Genomic DNA, 11142 nt, shown 5'->3' with positions numbered 1-11142 from the left:
TTCTTCCTACAGCTTCTTCCTAAGATGATTTTTTTAAACTGTGCCTTTAACCAATCATCTTGTTCACTTTGTCATGAATTTCGTAGAAGAAAGTGGATGGATGAACAGGTTAGGTATGAAAAGCCCTTGATTCTCAGATTCCTCGCTTAATGGCTGTGAAATACGTGCTACTGTATTTTCATCATTTCTTCAGATTTGGTTTGCCATCTTGCAGTACTGTGTCATCTGAGAAAGTTTTAAGAAGAAAATGCTTGATATTATCCTGTAATATGACACTTTATTTAACTTTTAAATATATAACATATAGATTTTTTTTCTACTATAAACATATCTACATGGCTAGACAATTATCAAACATCTGTTAATGTTTGTCAGAAAGACTATCCAAATATTGCATTCAAATATTATGCAACTGTCTTGTGGTTTAATAATTAATGAAATAAAGCATGATCAGACCCCTATTCCAACTATTAATACCAGTATGTTGCAGGGTAGATCTATAGTAATTTGTACAATACATCCTGGCTGTAGACTGTAAATGCAATATTGATTACATTCAACTTGGGCTCTGCAAATGCAAATTTGGCTACACTCCCAATAAATGAGACATTTGTTAGTAAGGTCATTGATTTCCTGCTAGAAGCAATCAGTTGCAGGAATGCACTCCCACTGAAATCAATGGGATCCCTTTCTGTACATGCACACAGATTAGAACCCACAAGACCATGACTGAACCCGCACCAGAGCTGACTGGCCCTGAGTATATCACATGGCAGGAAACATGGTTTGGCTTTAGGACCCAAAACCACAAGGTTTGTCGGGCCAAACACCGGGGCTGGTAGTAAGTACCGGTATATCTTGTTATGATTGGCCATGGCCTTTAATAAAGTTGGCGAGCTAAAACTGCACCACTCCTTCTTTAGTAACTCCCCCCCCTTACTATTTTTTGTGACAGAAAAAGAATTAGGGTTGGGAAATTAAGTGATAGGGTGGTTGGATGGGAATGGATAACCAAGTAGTAATACAGTTGGACTACAATGGAACTGGGTGGGGATTACATGGGTTTTATAACTATGGTAATCTTTCCACTCACAGAACAAGAAACTGCCCAAAACCAGTTTATTTCGCATTTTTTTGAATGTATAATTTTGTTCAACAGATGTACTTGGGATTTACAGCTTTTATCATAAAAAAATGTTCCTAACAACTAGACATATGTAGCTCTAGTCAGGAAAAACAAATTATAATGGGTACCACAAGAGTATCCCTAATACACACTATTTGTGGTGCAAATTGCAAGAATTCAACTCATACTGTATGTATCCCATTATTTTATAAATAGTAAATAGTAATAGTAAAAATATAATAGTAAAAGCATGGGCACCACAAAGAAATACTGTATTGTAAAATAAACTTTGCCGCCTAATTTAATTGTCCCTTTTAAAAAGAAAATGAAAAGAGGTCTTTCGTTCAGACCAAACAATGCACTATATGAATTAACCTCACTATACAACGCCGTATAATAGTAAAGTCATGTCCTGCTGGAACCCCATGCACAAGCCTATTTTAGGCTGCCGGGCACATATCATCCTATCCCATCCCCCTTGTCACACATGCACCTCTGTACCCTACCTCTGGCAAGCCGAAGCGGCGAGCAGGCGATCACGTGAAACACCGAACGCTGGGGCTCTCTCTCTATTGGCTCATTAGTTTTTCTAACGTTATTCCGATAGGCTGCCGTAGAAAGTTCACGTGAACGATAGAGTGGGGTGGAACGCCGGCTCCTTTAACAATTGAGAGAGTTCTCTCTTGGACTAGTGGGCTCTGAAGCCTGAGGCGGCCGGATGCGTGGTGGCCTTTAGGCAGTATGACCGAACCCGCGATCCGCTCCACAGCCAGGCTTCCCCTCTCCAGATCCATCCCGCCTCCATCTTAACACGCTGTGAGTGGGGGGACGGACACCGGCGTTAGGTACGAAGCATGATCCACTAACCCTACTATTTGTGTTCCTAGTATTGCCGAGCATGGAGTGTACTTCACTCATTTAATGATGAGTATGGCTGTAACTTGGCAATTTAACTCCATGATACTGGATGAATACACTATTCTATAATACGGAAACGTGTGCGTTCCTAGTTTATCAGCAAGTCTGCAAGCGCCGAAACTTTTTTTTATCGACCCACTTAATGAGGTGTGAGCATATTATAGATTCCATTTTATATGGAATCTGGAAACGAAATTGATTTAGGATAATTTGGGGCAGGTGTGAGATGGGTTAGGTGTGTCCCGATCGGTGTGGTGGTGCTTAAAAAGGGGGGGGTATATGTGATGGATTTTTAAACTGTAGGCTGTCACTTTGAACTAAAACCGGTGGTTGATGGACTGATCTAGGTGTTTGCTGCCATGGGAGTACAATGCAGTGTAATGATTGGCTTGCACATTTTCCCCAGCTAAATTTAACCACTGAATGCCTAGTAGGGTGATGGTACATTTTGACAATCCTGCGGGCTTTTTGTAGTGTTGAGTCGTTCATCCCGTGCAGCGATGATTAAGGGAAGGGATCTGTTAAAAGTGCACAGATAAACCACCTGCGGCGCTTACTATGTTGGTAGATCTAAACGCTGTTGGACATAGTGAATATGTCTTAATGGAATCCAATTTATTCCATATCTTTTTTTTTCTTCAGTAATTGTTTAGGCTCATCTCTTGGCTGTTATCCTATATTGTAAAGGTTGTCTGGTTCATTGTAGGTAAACTGAGTACAACAGGCCTGTAATGTTGCATTATGCAGCAGCAGCAGCATTGGAATACCCAGTAAGAAAGCAATTCACTGAGCCAAAAGTGGTTCCAAAGACTAGGACAGTTGGGGTCAGCAGATTCTTTGATAGCTATAATGTAGACTCCCTCTTTTGTTGACTATAGATACCCAGGATACTTTATTTTTTGCATAATCTCCTGTCTGTGTTGCCTATTAATGTTCACCCATTTTCCTACAAGCGTGTGTGTGTGTTAAGTGTTAAGGCGGGCAACTTGTATACTAGCCAATTGAGGTATGTATATATATATTCTGTGGTGATGTCTGAGACAGCCTGTGCCTTTTAACCATTATTGCATACATAAAACATAGTTTTAATGTTGGCATTTGTTGTGTTGAATCCTGTTTTTACATGAGCCCCTTTTGTGCTTGTAATACTCAAAATAGGTGTCCTCAGAAGATGGAGCTGAGAATGTAGGTCCATTTAAAGCCCTTGTTCTAATGCTACGGCCCTAAGAGATATTTTACCTATGTATTGCAGTAAGAACTATCTGTTTTGTAACATGTCAAGGTATCGTACTCTCCACAATGGAAAGGTTCATTGGGGTACATTAGCTGCCTCAATGCATAGAATATAGCCATATGTGACCTTTGGGTTCCTGTCTGTCTACCACCGTCATCCAAGTCTCGCAGTTCCTGGCTATTTAAAGGGATGACACGTTTGACAAAGGTCAAACTTCCACAGAATAATACTCGCCAAATCTGGTAGACCATATGGAAGCAAAGTTACATTTCTGAGGATTATAACGCAACGGCTGACACAACCATACAACAGAGCTGGCTCTGTGTGTTATATGTATGTGTATACACAATGTCTCACTTTTTTTGTGATAGCTTTTAGTACATGGGCTGGCTTACTGTGTGTTTTAATGGTTTCACATGCTAAGTCCATTGGGGTTTGCAGCTAATGAAGTTTAACCACATCTGATTAATTTCCCCTTCTCTTCTTTACATCTAATTTCCAGAAGTTGGGGCAATTCAAATTGAAAACTGTTATTTTATAGCTATACTAGCATTGCAACAACCACTTCACTGGGTAGCTGCTACCTAGTTACAACAAATAGATACATTCTGCTATTTTTGTTGTCTTATCACAAGATACTAGATTACTTTTTTTTTTTTTCTTTCTTTCAATATATTTTAATTTTTGTTTGAGTGTATGTAAAGTACAATGCAGTGGGATAGGTGAGATCACTCCCTCTCGTAATTCCAAGGTTTTTGTACACTATAAGGGAGGCTTTTGAAAAAGTACTGGCTCATACATCTGCTGTATCATAATGACACACTGAAGATTGTATCCAGACCAGAACAATACGCTAGGTGGCAGCATGTTTCCACTTAGCTTATTATCCCAGCTTTGAAATAAACTGGCACACTGTAAAGGCAGGAGGGGGTGTGTTTCTGTATACGTGCAGTTCTTTTATTTCCGCTTCTTTCTTTCTTTGCAGACAAGGGACTTCTCCATTAATTCATTTTCGTCCATCCTCCCCAGGATCTGTTATTTCCAGCTGAGCTGTTAAGGTGTGTTAAATGCCCTGGATTTCATCACAGATGAGCTCAACCAGGTAATAACCCGACGGCAACTAGGAATTCGTCAAGGTTTTTTTTTTTTTTCGCCTCACTAAATATATTTTTTCTTCTTTATCTGGCAAGATCTCTGAACAAGCACCCCACACCCCACTTTGTTTCTTAGCGCATCGAAAAATATTGGGAGCTGGCTAGCTTCCATGGAAATAAATTGGTAATGCAAAAAAGTTGAGCACCAGTTTTTTTTTTATTTTTTTTTTTTTATTTATTTTTTTTTTTTTTGAGAAGCTATGGCTTCTTCTTTGAAGGGTTTTGTCCATCACTGCCTATAAACCCAGTTTAAGGTCTAACTGGGTTTAGACCTTAAACCCAGGTCCTTTTTTGTGTTCAAAATATATTGCTTCCTAACTAAATAAGAAAATAAGAGGAGCCAATTCCCTCTCAATTGATTTTTAAAAACTGCAGCTGGCTTTCAGCATAACGCATTGCCTGTGTTGAAGACTACGGTCCTATCGGACTTTAAACAAAAAAATGTAATTTGTTCTGCCTTTCAAAAGCACCTAGGCTATATAAATGATCCCTTCGAGTGGCCAGAGTCAAAATGGCAGTTCCTAGCAAGAGGTCACCTACAGGACTGTGTGTGTGTGTGTAGCTATTCTCTAAATTAGGGGGCCTGCACTTCCCAAAATAGAAAAAAAATAAATGAAATTCTCTGCAAAAGGTCAGCACTAAGAGCTGGCATGGAGAATGGGATACGATGACCTTCATGGGCAGGATGGAGTGGCTAGTAGACAAAGAGGATTTTGTGATCTTTTTTTTTTTTTTTTATATATTAGTGTTGGTATTAACTATACAGCAAAAATTATTAGGTTTTCCCATTTTTATCCTGTTTTAAATAGAAATTCTTTAGAACCTTGATTTGAAAATCTCCACATGAAGCATTTTGGAAGAAACTTGAAGACAAATTGTTAACTTGAACGTGGTGCTTTCCTGCAGTTGTATGCATTTATTTTCTAGGCTTGAAAACAAGATAAGCCTCTGCTTAGCAGCTTCAGTAATTTTTCTGCACATTATATAAAGGAGGCAGGATCTTCCTGTTTGATGCTAACCAATGGCATTGCTTAGGGGGGCTGCTGGGGCTAAAGCCCTTTACTTCAACTCCATAGCCCCAAATGTGGAGTCTTGGGGGGGGGGGGTTAAAGCAGGGGTCTCCAAACTATGGGCTGCATTTGGGCTGTCTTGAAGCTGGCCGTCCAGCCTCTGTGTGGCTGCAGCAGTTAAAGATCTGTGGAGATTGAGGCACAGATCTCCCATCCACTGCATGCCTGACAGTCAATGTTGCACCTGATATGAGATCATATCGTATCCGGCATGGTGCTAATGGTCAGACACGCAGAGCAAGACCGCACCGCAGACATGCAGAGAGACGTGTGGTGGAGGATAGGGTAAAAATATGAATGAAGGGGAAAATAATGCTGGGTATAGCCATGGAGGTGGCTAATTTATGTGCAGTGATGAGATATATATATATATATATATATATATATATATATATATATATATATCACTGCACATAAATTATGCATTGGAATGTGCATCCCCTACCGGCATTCAAATACAAAATAGTTTTTTTTTATATACAAAGTAGGGCTGCAACTAACCGTTATTTTAATCAATTAGTTGTAATAAAAAAACTAAAAAAAACAATTTACACTTTCATCTCTTTATCACAATGGCATTTCTCTATTCACCTTCTTATTTTACTGACATAATAAAAGTTACAAGAACCCAAACACAGTGTTTCTCAAACTAGGTTTTAATACAAAGTTATTAGTAAATATTAAGTCATGTTAACTATTTTTCATATTTAATAAAAACTATGAGAAAAGCCTTGTTTATACTTTCTTTTATTTACCAAACTGTCCCCAGTTATGCACATCTGACCCCCAGCTTGCCACTCTGCCCCCAGATATGCCTTATACCTCCTATATGCCAGATTCCTCTGTGCCCCGATATGCCTTATACTCCTTATATGCCAGTGATATGCAACTGAACCCCCTGATATACCTTTTACCCCTCGGATATGTCTTATACCCCCCGATATGCCTAATATCGATATGCCTTATACCCCTATATGCTACTGTGGCCCCTGATATGCCACTCTGCCCCCATAAATGCCCTGCACCGCCCTGAAATTCATTATACTCCCTGATTCACCACTCTGCCTCCCCCAGAAATGCCACTCTGAAATTCATTATACGCCCCCATACACCACTCTGCCTCCCCCTATAGACAACTCTTAATCCCCCAGATATGCCATTCTGCCTCCCTGAAATTCATTACACACCCATACACCACTCTGCTACCCTGAAATTCATTATACCACTATAACTCTATAACTGGTGCTGCATCATAAAAGCCCCAGCAGAAGTGGAGGGGAAAGACGGAAGCTGTCTGTGTGCATCGCACGGACACCCACCGGCTGACAGTGAGGGGAATCCAGGTCCCCTGCAGCGTTGTGGGGGATCTGGATTCTAGTGTTATAATCCGATCTCTGTTTGATAATGGATAAAAATCGATTAGACTAATTCAGGACTCGACAAATCCCAGGTCGCCATGGCAACAGAAAATCTTGTCCTGGCGCCTAAGTTTTATTAGCCTCTTACATCCAGAAAAAATTGTGGATGTAAGAGGCTGTCACCACACGGGGGCGCTGCTGCTGCCTGCCCAGGAGTTTGGGCAGACAGCACAGCCACTCCGAGCCCGCCCCCGAGCCTGAGATCACTCCCACGGAGTGAGCCCGTAGGCTGAAAACGTGGTTGCTGCAAAACCAGCGATCGCGTTTTCAGCTGCCACAGGCAGCTTCAGGGAAGGAGGTTGTGTGTTGATTGGGCCCCCACACAAGTGTGGGGACCTGACACAACACCCCCCCTGCTGCCTGATCGCTCCATGAGAGCGACAGTGCAGCGTTAACCCCTTCAATGCCGCGATCACGGCATTTAGGGGTTATTTCCCGTTTTGTAAGGGGATCTGCTGCTGGTGGTCTGCCTGGAAGCCCAGGCAGACCAGCAACAGCAAAAACGAGCCCCCCCCAAAACCCTTTGATTCCTGTAGGCATGGAAGCCTACAGCAGTCATCAGAGACTCCCCCCCTGCAATGGCTGGTCTATAGACCAGCCATTGCTTCCCAGCTGCCAGAGGCAGCTTCAGGGACAAGGGAGAGGGTTCTTTGGTCTCCCCATGAGTGTGGAGACCAGCCCCAACACCCCCTTGCTGCCTGATCGCTCTCTGAGAGCGACAGTGCAGCGTTAACCCCTTCAATGCCACAATTGTGTATGACACGTTCGTGGCATTGCAGGGGTTAACATTTGTCCCCACAAGCTTGTGGGGACTAAATATCAGTCAATGCTGTGCTCCAATGGAACATCAGCATTGAAAGGGTTAAAAATAATAATAATTAAAAAAAAAACAGCACTGACCTGAAAGTCCTAGGTGCTTCCAGGTCAAACGCTGTGAGTTTAGTAAGTGGGCTGATGATGATCAGATCACTCCTGACCAACTGTTGGTTTAAAAAAATCCTGGCTCCTAACTTTTTTTTACCTGGCACCTAGATTCACAACAAATTTGTCAAGCCCTGGACTAATTGATAATGAAAATCATTGATAAAGATTTTCATTATCGATTAGTTGTTGCAGCCCTAATACAAAGTTACTGGTGGTCCCAGTGGTATGGGTACCAGCTGTACTAGTTTGTGTGCCTTAGCATCTGGGGTCACAAGTATTCTCTATCGGGGATAAAACTGAATGGTCTGCAGGCAAAAATATCAGGAAAGGGATTATAGGTAAAGCTGCAATGTATGTACATTTTTAAAACAAATATTATTAACCTCAGGGGGTGGTAGATTAGTAGAACAGCCTCCCAGTGGAAGTAGTAGAGGCTAATACTGTAAGGGATTTTAAAGCTAAGACAAGCCCAAGGAATGATTTAAGGTTGGCGTCATTAGATCTGGTGAATGGGCAGTCCAGATGGTCGAAATGGCTTTTATCTGGCATCAGATTTCATGTTCTGAACATTTTAGCTAGTTCATATATTTCCGTAGACACACTTTGTTAGTAGGAGCTCTAATAAAGTACGGGACGTGCCTGTTTATTAATAGGGGGATTGGAGTTGTATTTCTGCCACAGTGGCTACCTGCTGTTATAACCTATATAAATAAGCATGCGTTCTCTTCAGGTGTGTGTGTAATATTAAAACACTGATAGCTGAGATGTCTTCAGGGCCGGCCCTATAATGGGGCAGACTTAAACTTCGCCCCAGGCGGCGTTAAGTCTTCGGCCGGCCCTGGATGTCTTAAAGACCTCCATAATAAAGCGTTTTGTTTTTTTTTCTTTTCTGTCTTGTGAAACAAATTGTATTCAGCACAGACTTGGCTAAAGCAGTTGACCTGAAAGAGGCAGTTTGTATAAATCTGAAACTTTGAAGACCTAGCAACATTGGTCCTTGGGGACAAGATACATGTTGCTTTGCCATTTATTGTAATTGCATTGGCGGTGCTTAAATCATGATTTCAGTTGAATGGTTTGGTGACTGGAAATAGAACATGCCGGACATCGTGCACTTAAAATGGATATGTTCAGTGTCCCCTTATTTTACCTGTTTTTTTTCCAGCATTGGCTTGTCTGATTTACTGGGGCCTCTAGTATAAAATATTTCAGGAGGATAAATGTTAGAGCAAGAGCTCATGTGCTAAAACTAGAGAGTCTGAAGCTTAGCTGTATTGTTAAGAAACTATTATTCAGAGGGTAGTAAGCAAGTGAAAAGTAGATGTGGGAGAGGTTAATACAAGGATGTCGGACTATCTAAAGTTGAAACTCATAACAAATACTATGTTTTTTTTTTTTTCTTGTGTTATAATACTTTTGGAGTGCTATAAGGTGATCTATGCCATTTGTTTTTTCTTTCAGTGTTCTGAATTTTTTCCCACACAAGACTATGGCAGTAGATATAGCCATGAAGTTCTACTTGCAGCCCCCTTCACTGAGACGAGATCGCGTTGAACGCAGGATCTCTCAGAAAAGCCACAAGCCCTTGAGACCGTGCATCCAACCAAACAGGAAAATGTTTCTTAATGAGCTCAACAATCAGGAAAATAAAGTGAAGAAACGTGTTACCTTTGCAGATAGTAGAGGTCTGGCGCTTACCATGGTAAAAGTCTATTCTGAATTTGATGACCAGTTGGAAATTCCATTTAATATCACAGAGCTGATTGATAACATTGTTAACCTGACAACAGTGGAGAAAGAACGTCTTGTGCTGGACTTTGTACAACCTTCCGCTGACTATTTGGACTTCAGAAACCGCTTACAGGCAGACTGTGTTTGTCTAGAGAACTGTATGCTTAAGGAAAAAGCGCTTGTGGGTACGGTTAAGGTCAAAAACCTTGCTTTCCATAAAAATGTGAAAATAAGAATGACCTTTGACTCGTGGCAAACCTTTACCGACTACGAATGTCAATATGTCAAGGACACGTATGCTGGATCTGATAGAGACACTTTCTCTTTTGATATCACTCTACCCGAAAACCTTCAGTCGCATGAAAAGATAGAGTTTGCAGTTTGCTTTGACTGCGATGGAAAAACTTATTGGGACAGTAACAAAGGGCAAAATTACAGAATAGTTTGGCATGACCTCAAAAGGCTCCCTGATTTTCAGAGCCGCTATTGTGAACCTGAATACAACCATTCTGTTGATCACTTTGGCAGTCCTAGGTGCTCTTATGGCATTTTTCCAGAATGGCCCAGCTACTCCGGATTTGATAAAATAGGACCCTACTACTAACTTTGTCCAGATGGTTGAGGCTTAATAATGGAAGTGGTTCCAATCACAAAATAACAGACTTGGAATGGTTATATGACTGTGTCCTTGTAGGGACTGACTGTAAACGATGAACAATGGGAACCTTTGCTAGGTCATGATGTGTAACTGCATTTGTTTTTTTTTTTCTTACAAGGGAAAATGCTGTCCTAATAACTGTCTAGCAGTAGCACCTTCTTGTTATTGGGTTATGTAGACTGAAGCTTGGAAAAGTTCTTGTTCACATACTATGCTGCTAGTCTTTTTCTTCCTAATGCTGCTACACCTCTTTCTAGAGACACTTGTTTCGTAATTTTTCACTGCCTTGCACTGTGCGCAGGCATCACTTGGGGCATACGTTCAGAAAGATTAAATGTTCTTGTCCGTATATACTAAACTAGAACCCACAAGCACCAGATGCACTTTTTTTCTTTTAACTAGATAACTTCTTTTTAAATAATGGGTCCAGATGTATGTGTCTTGGCATCCTACTATATTTTTTGTTTGTGTAACATTAACTGTCACTAGCACGTGTACATTTCTCAATCTTAAATTCCAGTCTAACCCTTGTATTCATGGCTAACCTTATGAAGATACACAACAGCTACCAATATTATTTGGGTATTTGCATCTCTGTAACCAAGTTGTCTCAGGGATTTTTTTCCCCCCACCCTCCCCCTTACTGTGATAGCTGACTTCAAATGTAAGTGCAATATTTGTTCGGTAATGGAAAAAGTAAAGAAGCTTATTTGCTGAACTATATTACTTGGAGTCCAATAAGTGTTATACTGCTTGCTCCCCCACCCCACACAATTGCCTCGAAAGAGCATGACCATAGGAATCGCTTGGCATTGTGATATATAATTAATTTTTTTTTTTTTTAAAGGAAATCTTGAATCAAATGTATTTTTACAAACTGTAATACATATGTGCCATTAGCTGTACATG

The 11142-nt window shown here is 40.9% G+C and overlaps 1 protein-coding gene across 1 annotated transcript; it reads left to right on the top strand.

Moving 5' to 3' along the window:
- Positions 1 to 1804: 1804 nt before the first annotated feature.
- PPP1R3B (protein phosphatase 1 regulatory subunit 3B) lies at positions 1805 to 10562 on the top strand. The gene is made up of 3 exons (XM_053462721.1): positions 1805 to 1942; positions 4264 to 4380; positions 9306 to 10562. Exons 2-3 carry the CDS (start codon positions 4346 to 4348, stop codon positions 10177 to 10179), a joined length of 909 nt encoding a protein of 302 aa, XP_053318696.1. The 5' UTR covers positions 1805 to 1942; positions 4264 to 4345; the 3' UTR covers positions 10180 to 10562.
- Positions 10563 to 11142: the final 580 nt, after the last annotated feature.

The sequence above is a fragment of the Spea bombifrons genome, chromosome 1 (assembly GCF_027358695.1).
Source record: "Spea bombifrons isolate aSpeBom1 chromosome 1, aSpeBom1.2.pri, whole genome shotgun sequence".
Taxonomy (NCBI): domain Eukaryota; kingdom Metazoa; phylum Chordata; class Amphibia; order Anura; family Pelobatidae; genus Spea; species Spea bombifrons.
This window is presented reverse-complemented; position numbering and strand designations above follow the sequence as displayed.

Bases quoted from the DNA above. Each gene is read 5' to 3' on its own strand.
- PPP1R3B (XM_053462721.1), top strand. From the start codon at position 4,346: ATGCCCTGGATTTCATCACAGATGAGCTCAACCAG. The intron at 4,381-9,305 runs GTAATAACCCGA...TTTTTCTTTCAG, and splicing joins TCACAGATGAGCTCAACCAG to TGTTCTGAATTTTTTCCCAC.